Raw genomic sequence first — 26728 nt, 5'->3', positions numbered from 1 at the left:
CGAAATAACTTTTAGATGTTGATTATGTACCTCCCTCAGCTAGTTTCTCTGGCAGCTCATTCCATATACCCACTGTATGTCCACCAGATGGTGCTAGCAATGGCTGCCTCGCCAACAGTTTGTCTGTCCCTTCCTTCTTTGTTGTTTGTTTGTATGTGTTAAATGTATGTTTTACTTCGGAGTCACGTGAGTGACTACGTGAAGAGCCCGCCTCAGCACGCATGTGCGGCATTACGTTTCAGCAGGCAACAGCGGAGGCGGGAGTCAGGGCTCCCGCTACAACCTGAAAAACGAAGCTTTGGGTAAGTACTTACCTTTATTCTAACAGCCCCTCGCGTCTGCTTGTTCCCCGTAGGGCATGCAAGCGGCCCCCTTGGACTCCGGGGAAGGAGTGTTCCGTTCGCGGAAGGGGGGGGGGGAAAGACGCCACCAGGACCGCACACATGGCGGACCATGGACTGGGAGCTGTGCCGGTGCCGGTACCACTCCACACAGGGGCAACAACGGAGAGAGGCTGGTGCTTGCACTCGTTCCTCTCCGCTCGACCACGGAGGAGCGTCTCATTGCGGGGACAGCAACAGGCGGTTGGATCGCTTACCGGGCGGTCCGCTACCCCGACACCGCGACCGAGCCCAGCCCCGCTAGCGCCTGAGCAGCGGGCTGGATGTATGCAAGAACCAGCCGGTGGTTCCGACATCGGATGGGGACGTCTCTCCACCCAGGAGGTGGAGAGACAGCCGCCTGAGCTGCAGGAGCGGCTCTTGGGCATTGGATAACAGAGGTGAGTTGCAGTTGTGTTTTGCAGGCTTTCAGGACACATGTCACAACTGCGGAGGCAGACTCACTGCTATTTGGGAGAGATCTGAACAAAAAGCTGAAGGAGATGGAAGAAGCATCAAAAACCTTCGGCCTCATGAGGGCAGGCCCCGGGACGAGCAAACCACGACCTCCGATACCCAAGCGGCAGCACCCCACGGCATCCACCAGTCGACGTCTAGAATATGGGACTGGTGATCGCTTGGGGCCGCATTATCCCCAAAGATCTTTTATAGATCAGGGCCCGCCGCGGACCCCCTGGAAAATGCGCCTCCCCCCAACATCGCCAGCACGTCGTCAGAACAAAGCACTCAGAAAACAGAAAAAACAAAACCGCCAATAACCATGGAGGTAGGTGGGTCTGGTTCCTACCAGCATATAGAGCTCTTTCTTGGACTATCTTGGGCTTCATAATTAATTCAGTCTACGTGACTATAATGTTGCCAAGAGACAACATAGTTGAATTGGCACAAACATGCAACAAATTAATGGTCAACAAACTACCAACTACTCCGCAAGTAACAGTGTAATTGGAAAAATGGTAGCATTTCTGTCTACATAATTCGGACCTTAGTATCAAAAATGACATATAGGTTGTCATTGAGCGTCATGAAGTTACCCACTGAAGTAATATCAGAAAGACAGTGGTGAGGTTACCACTTATATTGGACATTAATTATCTAAAAATGTTTGGGTGAATTTTATGGATTTTAAGCACTTGCATGTACGGTTATAAATAGACTATACTACGGTGGTGGCCTACATTAACCATATGGGTGGCATAAAGTCGGTATCATGCGACAAGTTGGTCAACACAATTTGGCAATGGTGTGTCCAAAGATGTATTTGACTATCAGCAACTTACCTGCCAGGTAAGCTAAATACAGTGACAGACACCAGGTCACATAAATTTAATGACAACATCGATTAGATTTGTTTATTAAAAAGTTTCAATAAAACTATCAAGCTATATGACACGCCAGATATCGATTATTTGCATCAACGCTAAATCACCAGGTGTTTGGGTGATGTCCTATGTATGTCGCTTGGGAACCAGACCCTGGGCAGCAAATGCGTTCGCGCTGGATTGGTGAAATTATTTTCTATGTATTCTTCCCTTCTGCCTCATCAGTCGGGGCATATCCACAATACAAATGGACTCTGCTTCAGGTATTTTGATGGTACCCGACTGACCTACGCAGCCATGGTTTCCCAATACTCCATGACATGGTTGTTGAAACTTCGATGGTATTCCCCAGTGACCCAGAATTATTAACACTCGGAGTCGGGCACAAGTCATCCGTGCCATGGGAAATTCAAGCTCCTGGGTTGCAGATTCTGCACAAGCCACTTCTGGGACTGGGATTATTATAACGAACCGTCAACACCATGTCAGCATCCCTCTGAACATCCACTGGACTACAGCACTTGTCCAGCATCAAGAGAAGTACTGCATGGATACAGGGATAACCTACTCAACCGATACAGTTACTACGTACTGGAATTCCTGGTGAACCTTCACCATGATGAAGGATTCGGCTACAGTACCATCAACACAGCTAGAATTGCCCTGCCTGTCTTTTCAAAACAGCTACAGGACAACAGGCCATGGGGTCACTCTGGCTGGTGGTAAATCTATGAAGGGTATTACAACTCTAAACCCCTAGACCAGGTACACCCATATATGGGATGTCACAGTGGTACTGCCATACCTCAGGGGATGCCCACCAGCCAGATCCCTCAACCTGAACCATCTATGCTCTAAACACATATGTTGAGCGGCACAGTCACTACTCCTATTGCAACTGGACACCATGCTCACAGCTCCAGACCAGATCTCTATCATTGTCCAGGGAATGGTCAAACCAGACCAGGAACACCTAATCCAGTCATAGAATCCGGGCTTACCCGCCAGAAAACACGGTAATGTGCCATGACCCTATTACCCTACATAGACACAACCTAAATATTCGAGGGAGATGAAAAGCCTTGTGGGTTAGTCACAAAAAACCTTGTGGTCGGGTAACGAGCCATTTCGGGATGGCTCAAGCAGGTACTAAAGCTGCTGGGATAAAACTAACATGTACAAAGTTTCATTCCACAGGACAAGCTTCCACGTCAACGGCAAAAAGAATGGACGTGCCTATAAACCACATCCTGGCTACAGCAGAATGGTGGGGGTAAAACGTTCAGAGAAAAAAATTATTATAAGCTGTTGACAAAACCTGTTTTTATTTGCAGGAAAGATTCCAGTCTGCAAATATTTAAATTAGCCCAGGGGAGCATTTTAAATTCTTCATTGTTATTGTAAAAATACCATTGTGTTTTTCTATAAACAGATTCATTGGTTGATTACGATAACACACTTCCTCCCTCAAAGACTTCGGCAGTGGTATAGTAATAGCTGTTACACGGTTTGAAATCACAGAGCTTTGAAATCTTCACGTAGTCACTCACGTGACTCCGAAGTAAAATAATAAGATTAAACGAGAACTTACCAGTTTGAAGTTTGATCTGTATTTTATGAGGAGTTACGATGAGGGATTACGTGCCCTCCGCTCCCACCCTCATTATATGGATCAAACTGATAAATTGATGTATCTTTTATCTTTACTATGTTACTTCAAATACTTGTGTCTATCTGTGATTCCACACCGCTGCTTTGAAGTATGCCACACATGCGTGCTGAGGCGGGCTCTTCACGTAATCCCTCATCGTAACTCCTCATAAAATACAGATCAAACTTCAAACTGGTAAGTTCTCGTTTAATCTTACTATTTTAGTGTTCTTTAGCTTGCTTTATGTGGGGGTTGAGTGGGGGGGGGGGGGGGTGGTAGTTGACGGAGATTTTTTTTCCCCCTATCATATCTCCATCCGCACTACGGCCTAACATCGAGGAGTTGGCGGCCTTTGCCGGAGACTGACTTCGGTAGCTCCATTGCGGGAACCTGCGGACTTAACATCACAGAGCTCACGATCCCTTTGCCAAGGATCGACCTCTGAGCTTCAACCACGGGAGCCTGCGGACTTTAACATTGTGGACTTACCTGCAAGCCAGCCAGGAAACCTGGTCAACCGGAGCCCTTAATGACCTGACCCATTTAAATCTGATACCTGTTTAAATCTTTCCCATCCACCAATGCATCCAATTTGTTCAAATGATAATTGTACCCACATCAGACAGCTTTAGGAAATTCTCCGTAGATACCTTCAGTAATACTTGAAGGTCAAAGCACAATTGGTGACACGTCGTGTTAATACGATGTTAATTGTGACATTTAACAAGCGCTTAACAGTGACTCGTGGAAAGCAGAGATTTTAATAGATTTTTTTTTCCCTTGAGGTAGAATTACAAATCTATGCTGTTAACGAAAATATAAAATTATACACCACTTTACGTAGTTGTTTTCCAATGAAGAGGTGTTTGACATGAGGAAGTTGTTCGAAAAGGGCATGGGATAAGAATGGCTAGAAGAAGTACTCAATGACTTTATCTGTTTATCTAAGTTGTTCAGCCTGGAGGGGTGCAACCTTGTACAAACATGGAGGAAAACATGGACACATAGTCTAATGGCAAAAATAATGCAGCTAACAGAAATATGAATGTAAACACAAAATGTTGGCAATATTTAAATGGTCAAACTGCATTTGTGGGCTGAGAAAACCAAGTGAACATTTTATGATGGTAATCTTTTACTTACAACATCTTTTACTTACAAGGCCTTGCTGGCTCCCACCAGAGTCCAATTCTCTCTCTTACTTCCCTGCAGCCTTAGCACAGATGCTCTCTTATGTCTATCAGCTTCCTTTTTGCAACTTACCAACAATGTGGGAAAATGTGCATTGGCCAATTACCCACCATCACCCAAATGAAATCCATATAGTTACTATGGGAACATGCAAACTCCACACAGACAGCATAAGGGTATCACAATGGAAGTCGGGTATCTGGAGCTGTTGGGCAGCAATGCAGAATTTGATCAGGATTGGGGAAAGTCATGAATGAGAAGTTTCAAGTGGCAAAGGAAGAAGTGGGCATGGAAGGGAATATCTGTGACAGGGCGGGGAGTAGGAGAAACTAAATGATACATGGGACTGGCTGGGAGAGGGTTGCTAAGGATCGGGATGTCTTTGGGGAGGGATAGATTGATGAGATAAATAAGGTCTGAAATAACCAGAATAGAGTGGGCATAAAACAGCAGTGAATGCTGGTGATGTGAGACATTCGTATTAGAATGACTGAGCATCCAAAGTTGTTGGACATTGAATGGAGCCATGTGATAAATGAATCTGTCTCTTTGAAACAACTCTTTGTTGGAATTCCAGTGAAAGTGGGCATCTGGTTCCAGTTTGCAGGAACAGAACTTGGTTATTGCACAAAATTTGAGTTCATGTTTGCTTAGAGGCATGGGAATATTGTATGTCCAATACATAACCCAGAGCTGTATTTTGACTACCATTGAAGTTAATGAAGATATAGAGGAATATGTGCTGATCTATGATGAGTGATGAAAGGCTACAGTAGGTTCACATCACATTGACATGACTGGTCAGGATGTTAGTGTGAGTGGTGATGCAGACCTTCACTGACCTTCACAGTCCAATCTGAATAAATCCCACCAAAGAAAAATACTGTTCTCTTTTGCTTATACTCCTGACAACTGAGGTGCACTAGGCCAAATGTACCAGGCATCATGCTGCTGTTAATTACAGCAGAGTACACTAAAATACTTTGTTGGGCAAGGACAGGATTAGAGCACGAGGGACTCTGCTTCTGCTCAATGCTCAGTCAAGCAGAAATGGCCAAGAAGCAAACAAGTCTTTCACTCTTGAAATAATTGCTTTGCAGCTGTAAAAAATATCTTGGGTTATAAAATCCCAAATACCTGCCCTGTGATGTATCTGGGGCGTATTAACGATATTGTAAACATAGAAGATACATATTTGATTAAAGTTTTGCTTGCAGCAAGTAAGAAGGCCATTACCAGGCAGTGGCTTAATGAAAAAAGTCCAAAACAGAAACAGGGGTTAGAAATTGTGCGAGACATCTTTACTATGGAGAAATTGACATATTCCTTGAGAGTCAAGGAGAATTTATTTGAGAAGATCTGGGAAAAATGGACCGTTTATTTGAGCCATGATACCAATTAGATAAATGCCGAGCTAGATATGGGAAGATTGCGTTATATAGAACTAGATGGTATGTTTGTATGAATATTGAATTATCTCCAGATAATTAATCATGTAATGTCTTTTTTTTTTAATTTGGTAAGTGAACCACACGGTCTTATTCCAATTTTTTTAATTTATTCACTTTTTTTTTCCCCCTATCTACTTATTTTTTTTATTTTGATTGCTGTTTTGCTTACTTTGTTTTATTTATGATGATGGTGTTGCACTGTTTTGTATATATCTCTTAAAAATCAATAAAATTGTAAGTGAAAAAAAAAAGAAATAATTGCTTTGAATTTCGAGTCGCAGAGTCATGCAACTGTACAATGCAGAAACGGGCCTCTCTGCCCAAATTGTCCCCTCTGACCAAGTTGTTTAACCCAGACAGTCCCACTGCCTGTATCCAAACCTTTTCTATGCATCTGTTCAAGGTCATACGAATATTGTAATTGTACCTGTTTTTTAACATCTTTCATGTACACACTGCCCTCTGCATGAAAGAATCGCTCCTCGGCTCCCTTTTAAATCTTCTGGCTCTCTCATTAAAACTATGCCTTATTTTAGATTCCCCTACGTTGAGAAAAAGAGTGCAGTTATTAACCTTATCTATCTCCCATCATGGTTTTATTAACCTTTATACACCACCCCTTGGACTCCTATACTCCAAGGAAAATGGATCGATCCTTATAATCCAAAACCCTCCAAAACTGGTAACATCGTCTTAAATCATTCTTGCATTCTTTCCATTTTAATTATATCTTTCTTGTAGCAGGCCAACCGGAACTGTGCATAGTACTTCAAAAGTGGACTTACCAATGTCTTGTACAGCTGTAACATAATATCTCCATTCCTGTACTGAATACCCCTGACCAATGAAGGCAAGTGTACTAAAGGTCTTCTTCACCATGCTGTCTTCCTGTGTCACTACTTTCATAGACCTATGTCATGCATCCCTAGGTCCCTGTGTCCTACAATACCCCCGAGGGTCCTACCATTTGCTATATAAGTCCTGCCTTCATTTGTTTTGCCAAAATGCAACACCTCACATATCGCAGAATTAAACTCCATCTGCCATTCCTTGGCTCATTGGCACATTTGATCAAGATTCCATTGCCATCTTAGATAACCTTCTTTACTATCCGCGCTACCACTGATTTTTGTGTTATCTGCAAACTTACTAACCATGCCATCTAAATTCACATTCATATCATTACTATGAATAACAAACAACCTGTAAGCCAGCACTGATTCCTATGCCACCCTACTTATTATCGGCCTCCAATCTGGAAAAACATTCCTCTACACCATCCTCTGTCTTCTATCTTTAAATCAATGTAATTTTTTTCTAGTTCATCCTGGATCTCATTTGATCTAACCTTCCAGACCAGCCTGCCAGATGCTATTTTGTCAAAGGCCCAGTCATAGACTATATAGACAACATCTACTGTCTTTCGTGGTCGATCCTCTTGGTCATCCCTTCAAACAATTCAATCGAATTTGTAAAAAGAATTTCCTATGCATATAGCCATGCTGATTATCCCTACTCAGTCCTTGTCTTTCCCAATGTCTCTCAGAATCCCCTAAAATAACATGCCTACTTTAGATGTTACGCTCACCCTTCCATCATCCCCAGTCATTTCCTTGCAGTCATTCTTAAATAAAGACCCGACATTAGGCACCCTACAGTCGTCCGGCACCTCACCTGTGGCTAAAGATGTTTTGCCTGGGGCCCTACTTTCTGAGCTTCCCACAGTGCCCTAGAATTCAGTATGAGAAGAGGAAAGCGACAGACCCCTATGTAAATGTATGCAAATGAAAGAGTCTGTGATATGATATTGATGTTTGTTAACATGGGTTTTCCTTCATCAGTGACAGCATTTCGCTATTATGCGGCCCATTGCAAAATGCTGTAATGCCTGCTCGACTAATCAGCCCATAGCTTGTGGGGGCCTGAGGCCACATGTAGCAAGTGACTCCGTGAAGGCATTGGATCATCTGCCTCAACACCTTCCCCATCTCCACACACTGTATTTTCCATTGCTCTCATGGCAGATTTTTGCTTGTGACTGAACCCAGGAGATGGTTCCTTAAGATTTGATTGGCAGCAGCCACAATTCTCTCTCCGAAGCTTGTGATGGAACTGGATAGGCCACGAATCACTGTAAAATCCCATAGTTTTACAACTAATGAGCATATACCTAATCTTGTGAAACATTTCGGGAGATCACAATGACACATAGAAAATAGGTGCCGGAGGAGGCCATTCGGCCCTTTGAGCCAGCACCGCCCTTCATTGTGATCATGGCAGATCGTCCCCTATCAATAATCTGTGCCTGCCTTCTCCCCATATCCCTTGACTCGACGAGCCCCTAGAGCTCTATCTAACTCTCTCTTAAATCCATCCAGTGACTTGGCCTCCACTGCCCTCTATGGCAGGGAATTCCATAAATTCACAACTCTCTGGGTGAAAACTTTTTTCTCACCTCAGTCTTAAATGACCTCCCCTTTATTCTAAGACTGTGGCCCCTGGTTCTAGACTCGCCCAACATTGGGAACATTTTTCCTGGATCTAGCTTGTCCAGTCCTTTTATAATTTTATATGTTTCTATAAGATCCCCCTCATCCTTCTAAACTCCTGTGAATACAAGCCTAGTCTTTTCAATCTTTCCTCATATGACAGTCTCGCCATCCCAGGGATTATCTCATGAACCTACGCTGCACTGCCTCAATCACAAGGATGTCCTTCCTCAAATTAGGAGACCAAAACTGTAGACAATACTCCAGATGTGGTCTCATCAGAGCCCTATACAACTGCAGAATAACCTCTTTACTCCTATACTGAAATCCTCTTGTTATGACGGCCAACATTCCATTAGCTTTCTTCACTGCCTGCTGTACCTGTAAGCCAACTTTCAGTGACCAATGTGCAAGGACGCCAAGGTCTCGCTGCACCTCCCCCTTACCTAACCTAACCCCATTGAGATAATAATCTGCCCCCTTGTTTTTGCTGCCAAAGTGGATAACCTCACATTTATCTATATTATGCTTCATCTACCATGCATCTGCCCACTCACTCAACCTGTCCAGGTCACCCTGCAACCTCCTAACATCCTCTTCACAGCTCACACTGCCACCCAGCTTTGTGTCATCTGCAAACTTGCTAGTGTTGCCCCTAATTCCCTCTTCCAAATCATTAATATATATGGTAAACAGTTGAGGCACAAACACCGAGCCTTGTGGAACTCCACTCGCCACTGCCTGCCATTCTGACACGTTCACTCCTATTCTTTGCTTCAGGTCTGCAAACAAATTTTCTATCCATGTCAACACCCTACCCCCAATACCATGTGCTCTAATTTTAGTCACCAGTCTCGTGCGGGACCTTATCAAAGGCTTTCTGAAAGTCTAGATACACTACAACCACTGGCACCCCTTCATCCATTTTACTTGTCACATCCTCAAAAAATTCCAGAAGATTAGTCAAGTATGATTTCCCTTTCATAAATCCATGTTGACTTGGACTAATCCTTTTACTGCTATCCAAATGCCCCATTATTACCTCTTTAATAATTGACTCTAGCATCTTTCTCACCACCGAAGTCCGGCTAACTGGTCTGTAATTCCCCATTTTCTCTCTCACTCCTTTCTTGAAAAGTGGGATAACATTAGCTATCACGTTGGGCAATGCATACACACACACCTACACACACACACACACACACACACACACACACACACACACACACACACACACACACACACACACACACACACACACACACACACACACACACACACACACACCACACACACCACACACCACACACACACACACCACACGTGCATGTGTGTGTGTATATAAACAGGCCCTAGCACAATTAAATTGGTTGTCATGGAAAACTTGTCCACATCCGAGTAGGAAATTGACATTTACAAGTTTGCCACAGTCGTGTTAAATCACTAAAAAAGAGCAGAATTAGAAAGACCATTAATTATTGTCCTTGTACAGATGCTGTCGCCCTGAGTGTGTTAAGTAGCAAATGTAATTAATTGAAACACTTTAAAAACTCATACGTACCAGGTTAATTAATTCTTCTTCAGTCTTGATGGGCATAATATTGGGAAGAATGATTTTGTTTTGACTTTTGATGTAGCATTTTTCTCCTCCAGCGAACCGTATCCCTGTTAGTCCCTTTTTAAAAAAAAAAATGATTTGTTCTTCATACTGCGCAATCATGTTAGCAAAACAAAATATAAAAAAAGTAACAGGAATGGTGATAGGTTTTTATTCCTCAAACATAAATGCAGACTGTGCCTGAAGCTGCCAAAGCCATTGAGAGCTCTTTTCTCCCCTGCCTGTCATTACAGATTATGAACTTAGTACAATTCAGTGACTAAAAGAAGAATATGATCCCTTTTTAAAAATATGCAACTGCATTTTGCATCCATTTGTATCTATTCTCTCCCTCATTCGTGGAAAAAATGACTTTTGGCCAAACATTGTTTATTTATTTATACAATAAATCACCAAACTTATTTGGCAGATGACCTTTTATTTAAAGGGTGAGGTAATGACGGGTCTGTAGCAAGTAGGCTTCAGCAGAGGATTATGAAGTGAGGAAAAAGTTGTGGCTAAGGATGATAAGCCTGAAGCAAAGATTTTTTTTCATGCTTTTTAAGGCTTGTGATCACATTGACCCCAAGCATGGTCTGATTCTGCAACTCCTGCTGGTATTGTGGAGTAGAAAGTAAGTCAATGCCAGCTGCCTGTAGCTGGTTTCTGGAAAGAAACTCTGCAAGTGATGCTGAGTACAGTTATCAACATAGATGCACCTTTTTTTTTCAGGGAGCGGGGACAATCAACTGAAGGGCAAAGAAAAGAAGAACCTATTATGTACATAAGGAAGTCCTTTCTTTACAGAGAACTTGACTGCAGGAAAACCAACGCAGTATCAGGGAAGGCACAAAGGGGAACTGGAACAGCTCAATGAATTACTAACGAGGAAGCTCTATGGAAATTGCACATGCAGTGTCTTCAGGAGGTGAAATGGTAACATACTCGTGGCAAGACTGTGGGAACAAAAGCAGCAGAGCTCTGCAAGTGCCATAATTTGTGACAGAATGGAGAAGGGAGTTATTGCAGAAAGCTATTTCCCCAAGTCAAGTATTTTTTCTCAGCGGACATTACTTTTCTTTGAGATAAAAGCACAACCCTTCTTCACCTGAAGAAACAGTGGTTTGTGTAATGATGCAGTTGTACAGGGCCCTGGTGAGACCACACCTGGAGTATTGTGTGCAGTTTGTCTAATATGAGGAAGGACATTCTTGCTATTATGGGGGTACAAAGATAGTCTATCAATTTCTTTTGAAGGCAATTATAAATGTGTAATAAGCACTGGTGTGGTCTGGATTGGCAAAATCTGAGACAAATTTTAAAAAGTGATCCTGATGTGGAGAAACTCGATGCATAATGGTTTATTCATAACCTGTTTGTGGAAACACCTTATGGCATAAAACTTGAGGTTGTGGTAAATTAGATTAGTGCCTTCAGGTGACCATCTCTGTGGTATTTTAAGGACCAAATACCATTTCATGATTTTCAGACCTCCCAAGCAAGTTGTCTCTTGTTAGAATTTCCGGGATAGTGCATACTGTTTGGGGTGTATTACCTAAAGTATCACCAGTCACAATCCAAGAAGCATCTATTCCATCAGACGTGAAAATTTGTTTGTTCTCCTCCTCTGTCCTGACACAGCAATGGCTGTTACCGCGGTTCAGTCTGACCCTTCTGTATGAATGACTCCTTGTCATCGCACTTGTGTTCGTAATTGTCTCCTAACATCATATAAGCATTGGGAGGAAGATATCTTTAGTTCTGACTCAAAACTATTACTGAGAGATTTAAAATGTAATCCTCTATGTGATGAATGATCAATAGCTGGCTATTCTTGACATTCTAGTGTCCCACATCTCTTCGCGGCTTCATGGGAATATGTGGCATTTGATACTATTTAATTTTCACAGCACCTAGTCCTGATTTGTTTACTGAATCTGATATTAAATTAATAGCAATATTATTCAAAAGTTCATCATTATTACTATAATACATTAGGTCTGCAAATCTAACCAGTTTACAGAGGCAGGTTTAAAATGTATTCCTGAACAAGTGCATACAATCCTAACTAGATGAATAGAGGTGCCAGTGAAGAATTGGTGATTGGTGGTTGCCTGCCAGTATAACCCGCAAGCATGAAAGTCACACATGGGTTGTCACGGTCAGTTTGTAAATCTTTGATAGATATTCCAGTTGCACTTCAGATATACATTTATCCTTTCTCTAAAATGTCTTATTGCTGTCTGAATATCAGGTTGTAACTCACTTGCACAGACAGTGGTGCAGTACATAACCACCACTTTTGATTTGTGCAGATGCCAACAGCCAAAAAATAATTTTCATATAAATGAATTGCTAAGAAAGATGTGTAATTAACAGGTCTGACTAAGCGAACAAATCTTCCCATTGGTGCATTAATTACTTTCACTGGTAGAAATGCAGATAATTGGAAGGTGAGAACACCTTTGACTCACAGTTTTAAAATCATGGATTTCCACAGATTCATCGCTGCCATTTCCTGTGATGAAGGTCTCAAACCCACTGATAGCATCGATCTTCATTAAGCTTTCTTTGATGGTACCATCGATGTTTATTCGGTACGTTATGTCATAAACCTGAAATCAAACATGACATTTTTGCAGCTCCAAATCAGAATGCATTTCTGAATAACTGGGACAGTCATTTTAAGAAATTTAAAGGGCAAGCAATTGAGGTCTAAAAGCTATGAAACCAACAGCATTTGAATTTGTTTGTCTTGATTAGGCATATATTTTATTATGCAACCCAGTTAATGAAACAGAAATGCACATGACTATTTTAATAAAAAGTAAATGAAAAGAAATAGAAAATTGATATCCTGAATAATTATTTGCCCCTGGCTAATTGAGCAGTTACTATGCTTCTATTAGTATATCCACGGCTGACAAAGCCGTGGAGATATGATGATCCCATCGCATTTTAATTGCTGGTACTGTGGGGTGAATTTTCTGACATGGGTGTGAATGCACTTTTGAGAATTTTATGGTTCAGCTGGGAATGCTGCAATTTCTAAGATAAAGCAGCTAAAATTAATCTCTCTGTATTTTATCATTGATAGGAATGACCTGCATTGATGGCACTGACAGCATTGACGTCGAGCATGAATGAGGGGGATAGATAGTAATGTGCAAAGGTGAGCACATTTTAATGGATCCATTATGCACACAATTTCACTAAACCGTCATCAATCCAAAAATAAATACTTTGTGACTAAACAAATACATAGTGCAGAAACAGAGATTGCAGTTATCAAAAAACACAATTGTCTTGCCATAATTGGATGAATAATGATAAGGTTCATGTAATAACTTGTTAAACTGAAATGTTTCTCAGCATCAGTTTTCCATACCAAATAAATCAGTTCTGCTTGTACCCTGGGGTGAGTTACAACACCATCATTGGAAAATCTAAATTATTCGTGGGTGCTAGAAATCAGAAATAAAAACAGAGAACACTGAGGATACTAGGGTAGCAACTGTAGAAAGAGGTCTGACAAAGGGTCTCCAACCTGAATTGTTAATTTTGATTTTCATCCATGGGTGCAACCTTGTCTGCTAAATTTTACACAGATTTTCTGCTTTATTTCATAATAAATGCATCTACCTGAGGCAATGTCTCAAGAAAGCATCTATAATCAAGCTCCATGCTCTTTTATCACTGCTACCATTGTGCAGGAGGTACAGAAGACCTTGAACCAACCCACCCAATCTCTTGCACTACTATGAACTTGTATTTTTTTTCTCCTAATTATGTTGTGCACAGTTTTTTAAAAAAAAGTTGTGTTATGTATAATTTATGTTACGTGCCCGTGAATTTGCTGCAAACATGATTTTCATTGTACCTGTACCTTGTGCACATGACTATAAATTCGACTTGACTGGACCTCATCAAACCTGCAAGTGCAAACCAGGGTGACTTGCTTAACCTGAGGGCATGGAAATGTACAGAAGTTCACATTCTCCTGTTGTATCCACGAGGAGTACTGGTGTCTAGTGGCCAATGTTGTGATGGGCATAGCACCTCACCACTTCCTCTGCTAAGGAACAGCCTAGTCGGGGACTAGTCAGATCTGTATATATCTAATTGGAAGATCGACCCCAACAAACTCAGTGTCATTGTAGAATAATAGTTTCATCTTAACCAATTATTTCATAAAGATTAATTGCAACTTTCTTGGTTTTCTAGATTGTCACTTTTAATGAAGTCAATCATCAGTTATGCTTTATTAACAGCCTTATTAACTTGTCCCATCACCTTCAAATGTTTCTGGATGTAAATCCATGGTTCACATTGTTCCTTCACCCACTTTATAATTATGTCATTTAGATTCTATTGCCTTTCCGTGGCTTTCCTTCGTAATTGTATCAGTTCTCACTTCTCTATTAAATTCCATCTCCCATGTGTCTGCTTTTATCACCTGTCTATGCTCTACTAAAATTTGTTCCTTCTTTCACAATAACACTTTTCTAAAATTTGTAGCAGTGGCAAACTTTAAAATTATCCTCCCCATGTCAAGACCAGGTCATTAAAATGTATCAAATCAAAGCAGCAGTCACAAAAATAGCTCTCTCGGGAGACCACTATATACTTCCTTCCAGCCTGAATAATAACTATTTATGATTAGGCTCTGCTTTTTGTTCCTTAACCAATTTTAAACTTGTGCTGCTAATGCCTCTCTAATCCCAAGGGGATCAATTCGTTTCATCAGTTCAATGCCATTTTACAAAATGTTTGCCTTTCCAAATTCCACATCTACCAACGTGCACTATCTGCAATGTAATCTTACTTTTGCTTGTTATATAATCCTGTTTTTCTTGACCTATTCCTTCAAATATAATTGTAATTATCTTCCCAATAATAGTTACAAAGGAAGTAAAAATGTTTCCAGCTGTATTTAAGCAATTACCACTTTTATTTGAGATGTACTGCACCAATATTGCTTGTTCCTTATCATACAAAGGTAATGGGCCACTAAGGGTTGTGCATTCTCAATCTTTATTTAGACATTGTATTTTTCTGGTTAAAACACAGGAGGATAATTACCAACATGTATTTTGAATGTACACAGAAATGCTGGAGAAACTCAGTGGGTGAAGCAGCATCTATGGAGCGAAGGAGATAGGCACAGTTTCGGGTCGAAACCCTTCTTCAGACTGATCGGGGGTGGGGGGAGGCGGGGAGAAGAAAGGAACAAGGAGAAGGAGCCCGAGGGCTGAGGTAGGAAGGGGAGGAGACAGCAAGGGTTAACAGAATTGTGAGAAATCAATGTTCATGCCACCAGGATGCAGACTACCCAAGTGGAATATGAAGTGCTGCTCCTCCAATTTCCGGTGTTGCTCACTCTGGCTGTGGAGGAAGTCCAGGACAGAGAGGTCGGATACAGAATGGGAGGGGGAGTTGAAGTGCTGAGCCACCGGGAGGTCAGGTTGGTTAGTGCGGACCGAGCGGAGGGTGTCCGGCGAAACGATCGCCAAGCCTACGCTTGGTGTTGGTTATTGCAGACCGTGCAGAGGTGTTCGGCGAAGCAATCGCTTGGTTTGGTTAGTGCGGACCGAGCGGAGTATGAAGTATCATAATAGAATGTATTTTGACAGATCTGCTGTTTTTCCGTCGTCTAAACCTGAGACTACTGATTCTCCTATTTTCTTTCCCTTTCGTTTTTCCTTCCATTATTTATTATGTAAAGGTATATGTGTGTTATGATTGTGTTTATAGGTTGTTTGGCTTATTGCACAAAAGTCACTTTCATTTCACTGCACATCTCGTATGTGTATGTAACAAATAAACTTGACTTGACTTGACTTAACTTGGTTCTTTTCATCCACCTCCCTCCTTATTTGGTTGCACTTATCCCCTTTCTTTATTATCAGGTTCCAGCATCTACATCCTATTGTGCCTCCATTTATTGACTTCCAGCCTTTGTCTGTGCCTTCATCATCCCTTCTCTCCCCACCTGGCTATATCTGCCCTATTTTCCTCCTCTCTCCTTGTCCAAATCTACCTTTCACCTACCAACCACTGTATCCTAATTCCATCCCCCACCTGGCTCCCCCTGCCCATTATCACCTTCCTTAAGTCATTCCATCTGTCACCCTTTAACCCCTACATCACCCCTCCCACTCATATCTTTAAACTGCCTACACTCTACACTCTCAGTCCTGACATAGGGTCTCGACCCAAAACAATGACTATCCCTTTGCCTCCATAGATGTTGCTTGACCCGCTGTGTTTCTCCTGCAGTTTAATTTGGTATAGCCTGTGTATCCATTCACAGTCTGATCTTTCTGAATTTGGCTTTCTGCACTGAGAGAACAGGGCCAAGGCAAACTTGAGAGCAACACCTCATCTTGTGTCTAGGCACATTGCAACCTTCTACATTCCATTCTTCAATTTTATATAACACTTTTTCCTTTTCATTATTGATTTTTCCTGGGATCCTTATTTTCTTGTGCTTTTTCCATGGTCTGGTGGGCTGACCGTGTTTCAGCAGTGCAGACTACTCAAAGTTCTACACAGTATACAACATTAAATTTATCTGCATAATATGTCATAATCTGATTTTAATTGTCATATTTATCACATCCTATCAGATGTCTTTCAGGACCACTATGGTCAGGTACTTGATCCAATCTTATTGATTCACTCGACTGAGAATAATTTTTTAGAAATCATTGGAGATGGTTATGTTGAACTATGCTCTCTCTTAACATTGCTCGTTCTCCCTTACCAGCACACTGCATGATTATTTTTATCTGTGGGATGACAATCAGACATAATGTATTTCTCAATTGTGATCTATTGTGGAGAAATTGAAAATCTTCACATTAGCTGAGCAAATGTCTAATTTATTTCTCAACTGGACCAATGTGAAACTACGTTATACAATCCCAATTATTAGTTGTGGACATAGCTCATTGTATGAATTGATTAGATACGATGTCCAAAGAGCCAAAGAGTTATTATGCACCGTGCCATCCATCTTATTAATGCGTTGAGTGTCTGCCAATGGGGAGACAGGTTAGACTTCAATCTGTCATCAGCTTAATAGTTATTTAGTAGTGTAGCACAGTATCAAAAGCCGGGTTTACAATTTATTTTGCATAAGATAATTTTCCTTTAATGGCAAAGCAAATTACCAGTTCCTAGTACATCTTGGGTGGCATGCTTTTGACATCTTGACTGTACTGTCTTTACCTAGAATCAATTTTATCTTCAAATTAATCTCTTGTTTCCCATTCTTCTTCAACAAAGATCCTACTTTTTGCTCATTTTAATTAATGTTGTCTTAAAAATAATATAATTGAGTTAATTTTAATAACTTACTGCAAAAGAGCCAAAATGATCCAACTTCGCTTACTCTCGACACTATCGTTCTCTTCACTGAAATCCACAACATCCAAGATGTGATGATGTGTACTGTGGCTAAACAATTCAATGGCAACAGTTCCATGTCCAAATGTCTAGTTAAAATTTAGCCAAGATTTTGTTTGACTCTCAAATTCTGATTGTGTGTACAAGCAGGGCTTGTAATATATTAGCTTGTATATTATAATATAGCTTGTATATCAATAACTATTAAAAGTCTGATCTTGTATGTGGATGTATTTGTTTGTGTGTGTCTTTATTTGTGTGTGTCTTTGTTTGTTTGTGTATAATCCCATCTTCTCGAAAAAACGACATGCTAACAGTAAAAATTTACATATTCCGGTAGAGATTTGGCCTTATCTGCAAATGGCCTTATCTGAAAAATTCATGCTTTATTTCTCGCGTTATTAATGAGAATGTTCAAAAATCAGAAAAAAACGTCTGTCTTTCGCTGATGATGTCACAATGGATCTGCACGCTGTGTTCCACGCGCTGTGAGTGAAGAACAAGCTATCGAGTTTGTCTCGGGTCGGGTCGGTCTCAGGTTACTCGAGTCTGTCTTGAGTTAGTCAGGTGGCTCGGGTCTGTCTCGGGTCCTCTCTCGCTCTCTCGCTCTCTCGCTCTCTCGCTCTCTCTTTGCCCCGTTAGTGTATGTGTGTGACGCCGCAGACCGCCCCTTCCCCCGCAGCCACACGTTGAGGAGACGGGACCCAATGGGTCCCACTTGGTCTAGTTCTCCTTTGAGATTTGTAATAAATAACTGACTGCTTGCTGTGTAAATTGGTTAGGGATAAAGTTCCAGAAAGTTGGTCTCTCTGTGTTTTAACATCTTGTCTCTTTGTGTGGTAGGTACACAGCACAGACATGATGCCTGCCTTTCTGCAAGTGATTTTGTTTAATAAACAGTTTGTTAGTTTAAATGACTTGCTATCCTCTAGAGGGATGAAATAGACGCATGGTGCTAGGTGCTACTTGGTAAAGTGTGAGATTTGGATTAATCCTTAATGTTTTATGGGATTGACCCTGATTAAAATAACACATGGAAATGCTCTGAGAAAGTGAGCTTTGTGATTCACTTGTGAAACAACATCATGGAAAAGGTAAAAATTGTGGAGCAAGGCTCGTAATCCACTAAAGAATAGAGACATCAAGAGAAAACGTTCTCACCATTTATGGAGCACCATAAACTTGAACAGATGATAGTAAAAATACTTTTCTACTTCACTGCCCACAAGAGGAGATAATTATACTGCACCACTAATTCTTCAAATGAAATCTTGCATAATTGCAGTCACAACAAAACCTGCCCAGAAATGAAACTGTCAACCATAGTCATAGGTTTATGCAGCATGAATACTTTGGCCCAAATCATTCAAGTCAACCAAGATTTCTATCTGAGGTAGTTACATTTGCCTGCATTTTGCCCATATCTCTCTAAATAATTCTTATCCATGCACATGTCTAAATGTATTTTAAACAATGTAATTGTACCTGGCTTTATGGCTTCCTCTAGTAGCTTGTTCCATATACCCACCAAGCACTGTGTGAAAAATGTGTCTCTTAGGTCCCCTGCACGATGGCACAATGGTAGAGTTGCTGCCTTACAGACACGGGTTCAATCCCGACTACGGGTGTTGGTTGTACGGAGTTTGTACATTCTCCCCGAGATCGCATGGGTTTTCTCTGCTATCTTCGGTTTCCTCATCCAAAGACATACAGGTATGTAGTTTAATTGGCTAGGTGTTTGTGTAAATTGTCCCTAGTGTGTGTAGGATAGTGTTAATGTGTGTGGGGATTGTTGGTCGACGCAGACTCAGTTGGCCAAAGGGCCTGTTTCTGTGCTGTATCTCTAAACTAAACTAAATGAAATATTTCACCTCTAATCCTAAATCTATGCCCTATAGTTTGAATGTTCCCTACCCTGGGAAACAGAGTGAGCATCCACCTTTTCTACACCCCTCTTGAATTTATATACCTCTAAAAGCTCACCCCACAATCTCCTACTCTCCAGGTAAATAAAGTTCCAGTCTATCCTGCCTCTCTTAATTCAAGCACTCCAGTCCCAGTAACATCCTTGTGAATCTTATCTGCAACATTTACTGCTTAATGACATCCTTCCTATAGCTGGGCGAGCAGAACTGTGCACAACAATGATCCAAGTGTGGTCTCACCAATGACTTGTACAGTTGCCACCTGAGTAGGTTGACCATCACAAGAATTCTTTGACAATTTTGTTAATGGAATTAAGCAAATAATTAAAGTTTGCAGTTCCAAAGGATCTGCTTGTCAGGGATCAGATTGTTTGTGTAGGACGGAACTGCAATTGCTGATTTAAACCGAAGATAGATACAAAATGCGGGAGTAACTCAGCGAGACAGGCAGCATCTCTGGATCGAAGGAATGGGTGACGTTTCGGGTCGAGTCCCTTCTTCAGACCAGATTTCTTGTTCTATTTGGAGCACCGGCTAAAAGATCTTTTATTATACAAGATAGGGTTGACTCCAGGCAAGTGTATACAGGTATGCAAAGATACAAAGGCAACACATTTTGCATGCTGATACAATCAAATGAGAGGTAAAAAGCATCTGGGAAAGTAAAGCTTACATAATGCAAGTATTATGTAAGTGAACATGAGATGCTGAAAAAATGCCATCTGGATAGAAAAGTGTAAGTGAAATGTTGACTGGAAAAACCTACAAACAGTGCACCATGAAGAAGGCATTGAAAGTCTATGGAGTGAATATCAGTCCAGTGGCAGAGAAACAATGAGATTGAGTGCTACTTGAACATTGTAGAAGGCATTCTTAAAATGGCGAGTGAGTGATTTAGCTTTAATTGGATCCTGCTCCAGCTCTGCAGCAAGTAATCATCTTCCAATGTTTTTCACACGTCTTTTTCAATTAATCTCAGAAGATTGCCTGGTAATATTCTCAGTAAATCTTGGTCTTTTTGTGTACATGACTATGTTCCAAAATGAGTAATTTATGTTTTTAATGGAAGGAGAAAACCTTTTAATTTCTAAATATGTACGAGGTAGCACAGCAGAGTAGACGTGCTGGTATCTTGAGAATGAGCAAATCTATATCTTAATTATTTGGTAGATGGGGATATTCTCCGTGGCTTACACTGAAGAAATTGATTATGTGACGAGAGACAAGGAGTGAGGATGATGGGCAAGTACTTTAATTAGCAGAACTTTACTTGTGGTCCCCACAAGAATATGCTGGGTCTTAAATATTCTTTCTACTTATGAACAACTTGCACTAACTTAGATAATGCAATTTATATCCACATGTTTTTTAAAGTTACTATTGATAGAGGTTACACAGTATTGTAATAAATATATTAGAATGAATGGATCTTGCAAAACGAAGATTGGTGTAAGAGTGTATCCACTTTTGTCTGTAAAACGAAAGGAACAAGCTACTTTCTGAATGATGGAGAACCAGAAGCAGTAGAATCCGTGTGCATTGATCATTAATTTGCCATGGACATGCCAAAGTTAATCAAAATACAGTGAATGGGTGGTACCTATGGAGACCGCAGCTTGGCAACACCACAAGTTCTGAGAATAGTTTGGGGCACTATAATTTGGAAAGGGTTTCGGCCCGAAACGTTGCCTATTTCCTTCGCTCCATAGATGCTGCTGCACCCGCTGAGTTTCTCCAGCTTTTTTGTGTAACCTTTGGAAAGGATATTCTGTATGGGAGGAAGTCCAACAAATATTTACTAAAATTTTGCTGAAGGTCCAAGGATGAAGAGAAAAGCATTTTCCAAATAATGTAGATGGTTACTTCATTTTTCATATTTCAAAACAGTAAGGGGGCTGATCAGGTGGATAAAGAAAAACTAGTTCCAATATCTTTGGGAGGGATTTGGGGATGGGTTTGGAAGACAAATGTATGGCAGATGCTGTTTAATGTGGATAAATGTGACGTTATCCACTTTGGTAGCAAAAACAGGAAGGCAGATTATTGTCTAAATGGTGTCAAGTTGGGAAAATAGATAGTACAACGGGATCTGGGGGTCCTTGTTCATCAGTCAGTGAAAGTAAGCAGGTAGTGAAGAAAGCGAATGGCATGTTGGCCTTCATAACAAGAGGAGTTGAGCATAGGAGCAAAGAGGTCCTTCTGCTGTTGTACAGTGCCCTCGTGAGACCACACCTGGAGTATTGTGTACAGATTTGGTCTCCAAATTTGAGGAAGGACATTCTTGCTTTTGAAGGAGTGCTGCTTAGGTTCACAAGGTTAATTCCCAGGGTGACAATAGACAATAGACAATAGGTGCAGGAGTAGGTGCAGGAGCATTCAGCCCTTCGACCTAGCACCACCATTCAGTGTGATCATGGCTGATCATCCCCAATCAGTAACCCGTTCCTGCCTTCTCCCAATATCCCCTGACTCTGCTATATTTAAGAGCCCTTTGTAGCTCTCTCCTGAAAACATGCAGAAAACCTGCCTCCACCTCCCGCTGAGGCAGAGAATTCCACAGACTCACCACTCTCTGTGAGAAAAAGTGTTTCCTCATCTCTGTTCTAAATGGCTTACTCTTTATTCATAAACTGTGGCCCCTGGTTCTGGACTCCCCCAACATCGGGAACATGTTTCCTGCCTCTAGCATGTCCAAACCCTTAACAATCTTATATGTTTCGGTGAGAAACCCTCTCATACTTCTAAACTCCAGTATGTTCAAGCCCAACTGCTCCATTCTCTCAGCAAATGACAGTTCCACCATCCCGGGAATTAACCTTGTAAACCTACGTTTCACTTCCTCAATAGCAAGAATGTCCTTCCTCAAATTAGTGGACAAAAACTGCACACAATACTCCAGGTGTGGTCTCACTAGGGCTCTGTACAACTGCAGAAGGACTTCTTTGCTGCTATATTTGATTCCTCTTGTTGTAAAGGCCAACATGCCATTCGCTTTCTTCACTGCCTGCTGTACCTGCATGCTTACTTTCATAGACTGATGATCCAGGGCCCCCAGATCCCGTTGTACTTCTCCTTTTCCCAACGATGCCATTTAGATAGTAATCTGCCTTCCTGTTTTTGCTACAAAAGTGGATAACCTCACATTTATCCGCATTAAACTTCACCTGCCACGCATCTTCCCACTCCCCCAACCTGTCCAAGTCACCCTGCATTCTCATAGCATCCTCTTCACAGTTCACACTGCCACTCAGCTTTCTGTCCTCTTCAAATTTGCTAATGTTACTTTGAATCCCTTCATCCAAATGAAGGTATGGCGGCGCGACTTTCGTCAGCAGCGGCCTCTGCAGTCCGTCTGTATTTTATTATTTTTGTCTTGTTTCTATGTATTTTTGTTTTTGTTTTTGTCGGGGTATGTGTGTGGGGGGGGGTGTGGGGGGGGTAACTTTAAAATCTTTCCCCTGCACGGGAGACCCGACCTTTTCTTGTCGGGTCTCCGTTGTCATTGGGGCTGCAACGTGGAGCGGCCTCCAACAGGAACGACCGGGGGCTCCAGTTGCGGAGCTGCGGTCCTACTCACCGTCGCGGAACTGGCCGAGTCCGGAGCGGGTGGACCTGTGGTGGAGCGCTGCTGCAACCCGACCCCTGGAGTTTCGGAGGCTACAACCGCGGGTCTGGCGGACGGTAGTGTTACAGCTACAGAAAATGTATAGATTTATAAAAAGTGCAAGGGCTACAACAAGGTAGATTGGAAAATAGGGATTTATCCTCGAATATGAGAGATCTGTTCAAGATTGTGATAACAGCTGGTGATGAATCTAGTGGTGCATGATTTCAAGTTCTATATTTTCTGCCTGACAGGAGAGGAGAGAACACAGAATAACAAAGGATGTTAATGGTCCTTGATTATGTGGGCTGCAATGTGAAGTACAGTATAAAAGGAATCGAAGGGGGGAGGCTGGTTCGTGACATGGATGGGCTGTGTTTACAACTCTGCAATTTCTTAGAATTTTGGGCAAAGCAGTTGCTACAGCTAGCTGTGGCATCCTAATAGGATACTTTTCAATGGTACATCTGTATAAATTGGTAAGAGGCATTGGAGATACCCCATATTTTCTTAATCTCTTGAGGAAGTAAATGTGCTTTTTGGGCCATGAAATGTGGTTGGACCAGGACAAATTGTTCGTGATATTTACACCTAGAAACCTGAAGCTATAGAAATATCAAGCTAGTTGTATTTAAATAGGCATACTTGATTAAGTTGTTCAAAATATACCAGTTGCCTTTGTGAGATTGACATGGCTGAATGATTTTTAAGATTTGCCTTGACTGTTGAATAATGCCTACAATTTGGTGTGAATGCATTCAATAATGCCTTCAGTTTATTTCTGCTTTGATATAACTTTGATGGTCTTGGTGAATATTTATGATGAAATGCGGTTTTTAACAGATGAGTGAATCAAAATTCACCCAAATGATAATCATATTGCTAATATTAAATAAAACGAGGTCAGAAAGGTTAAGGGGTTTGTGAAGTCTTTCAATCTAAATTAAATTTATGATATGAAACTTGTTGATTATCTTAAAGGTGGTAAGTAGACTGTCCAGCAGTGATTTGTCATTGCATGACAGTGTATGTCAAATCAGATTTTTTTCATAATTATATATATAGTTCCAGCATATCCAGGTTAGAGCAGGAACTTGGTATATATGTAATATAATATATATATATGTAATATAGGCATAATATATTGTGTATATATATGTAATATATATACCAAGTTCCTGCTCTAACCTGGATACGCTGGATGTGAGATTTGCATTAGTAGAAGCAGAAAAAAAGGACTGTGGTCTAATTTGGTCATTGCATATACTTTTGATTGCATTACCTGTCTACCTTTTCAGTGCAATCACTATTTTTGTCTCAAAGGAAGTGTTCTGCAGCAGGGATCCTGAGTAATAAATCATTAATGGTGCAAACTGCAAATAAGAATAAGATCATCTAAATTTGAATTCCTTCCTTTCGCTTATCCCTTGCCCCCTTCAAAATGTTAAATTGAACATGAAGCTTCTTTGCCCAATTCCTGTTTTGCTCTTCTATATTTGGAATTCTATACTAGAATGAATTAGAATGGAAAAAGTGCATGTTTCATCTAAATTGATGCTTAAGAATATGCAAAATGGGTAAAATATTGACTGGACATTTCTACTCTTGCAAGAAAGTAAAAATAAAAGCTTCCTGTAAGAAAATAGAATAATTCTTGTGCTCAGATTGTCAACCCAATTCTAGCTATTAGGTGCATGAAATTGTTTATTTTGACCAGCCGTATGATGCTTGATTATTCAAGGCACTACCAATTAAAACCATGCAAGATGTTAATATATGTTTATTTAAAGAATATCTTGATAAAGTCTAACCGTACTCTGAAAGCCATTTGAAATTCAAATTGTTCTTTCTGCACAAACTCATTGACATTGTTTGTACATTCAAGACTATTGTGCATTCAGTATCCATGCCAAAGTCTTCCTTTACTTCCTTGAAGCTTGATTACCACGGAACACTTATCCTGCATTTAGAACTTTTCATGAATTGCTTGGTTGTAATGTAAGAAGAATACCTAACTATATAGAGTGACATGTTCAAATATGATATTTTCTTCCTCGTGTTGCTCTGGGAAAGACAAAATATCATTTGCACAAAGAATCTCATATGGTTCACTGAACAATGAGAGAGAAATGGGGAATCTATTAACTTGAAGAAGCAGAGCCCAATTTGAACTACCATGTACTTAGTTTGCTCCTTTAAAACAACTCCAGTAATATGTTCAAGATGAAGGAAACTCTTGCATGATCTTGATGAAACCATACTGTATATTCTCAGGATATAAATGTAACATTGTTCAACCCAGACTTTTGTTGATCAAAAACATATTTTGAATTTTTTTTGTGTATCCATTCAAGTAGAGATCATTCACAATTGGCTCCAGTCAATAAAATTATCACATTTAATAATTGTTGGCAGAATGCCACAATCTAGCTCAGCTACTGGAAAATAGTACCATTGTATGGTGTCGCCATGTGATTTGGCAATGAAATACATTTCTCCTCTGTGGATTTATGTCTGATAAAGAAGTGTGTTCATTGCCTGAAAGCCAATGATGGAAGAGGTTTTTACACCTGCAACTGGTGGTGGGACTAACCGTGGTACAACAAGGACTAGTATGACAAGACGAGAAACACAGAACATTGAAAAATACAACACAGGAACAGGCCCTTTACCCACAATGTCTGTGCCATACATGAAGCTAAGATTTACTAATTTCATCTTCTTGCACATCATCCATATCCATGAGGACAAAATGAATAACCTCCGACTACCAGCTCCATGCACATCACAATTCCTAGCCTTGCCTTGCCGTCTCAACTTGATCTTTCAGCTCTTTGCGGTACAGACTGTACCAGAGCCACTGGCTGCCTGACAATAAGGTGAGGCTGGTGGGAATAACAGATGTTGTGCAGATTGCTCCATGAATGCACGGGGAATAAAATCGATGCACAACTGTGATGGCATACACACACTAACCCCCCCTCTCACCCACACAGGGAGGGGGGCAAGGGGGGTGAGAGGGGGAGGAGGTGCAGAGAGGGGAGGGGGGGGGGGAGAGAGAGGGGAGGGGGGAGGGGGAGGGAAGGGGGATATAGAGGAAGTGGGAGAGAGGGTGGGGGATAGAGGAGAGGAGAGAGAGAGTGGGGAGAAGAGAGGAGAGGAGGGGGGGGGGGGAGAAGAGGGGGGGGAGGAGGGGGGGGGGGGGGGGGGGGGGGGGGGGGGGGGGGGGGGGGGTGGGGGGGGGGGGGGGGGGGGGGGGGGGGGGGGGGGGGGGGGGGGGGGTGGGGGGGGGGGGGGGGGGGTGGGGGGAGAGTGTATTTTTTTATTTCAACCCAAACCCCCCAAACACAACCATTTTCAGGCAGTGTTTTGTTACTTTAACCATATTTTCATTTTCAAACCACGTTACGGGTACTTACTCACAATTGTGTGGACATGTGTTCAGTGTCATTCACAGCTCAGAGAAACATGACCATCTGCCTTCCTCCAGCTTGCAGACTAATTGTGGTACACCACTTCCTGGTTTTATAGTCCACCCCCCCCCCCCCCCCTGCCGCCAGCGGGGGCAGCAGGGAGAATGGAGAATTTTGTAATATCATTAATATCTCTGTCATTTTTAATTGACTGGAAGAATCCTCAGCACACATGTGGCGGAGGGGTGCTCTGAGCGAGGTGGCCAAAAATGAC

General features: G+C 41.5%; 1 protein-coding gene across 1 annotated transcript in view; it reads right to left on the bottom strand.

The window, feature by feature from the left end:
• The window catches only part of tnmd (tenomodulin), a 134359-nt gene that overhangs the window by 43503 nt on the left and 64128 nt on the right, over positions 1 to 26728 (bottom strand). Inside the window, exons 3-4 of the mRNA XM_055643903.1 lie at positions 12577 to 12717; positions 10067 to 10180 (exon numbers count right to left, since the gene is read on the bottom strand). Of these exons, the coding sequence (XP_055499878.1) occupies positions 10067 to 10180; positions 12577 to 12717 (255 nt within the window). The remainder of the gene's footprint in view (positions 1 to 10066; positions 10181 to 12576; positions 12718 to 26728) is intronic.

This window comes from Leucoraja erinacea, chromosome 12 (assembly GCF_028641065.1).
Source record: "Leucoraja erinacea ecotype New England chromosome 12, Leri_hhj_1, whole genome shotgun sequence".
Taxonomy (NCBI): domain Eukaryota; kingdom Metazoa; phylum Chordata; class Chondrichthyes; order Rajiformes; family Rajidae; genus Leucoraja; species Leucoraja erinaceus.
The sequence above is the reverse complement of the archived record's forward strand: the minus strand, read 5'-3'. Positions and strand labels throughout refer to the sequence as shown.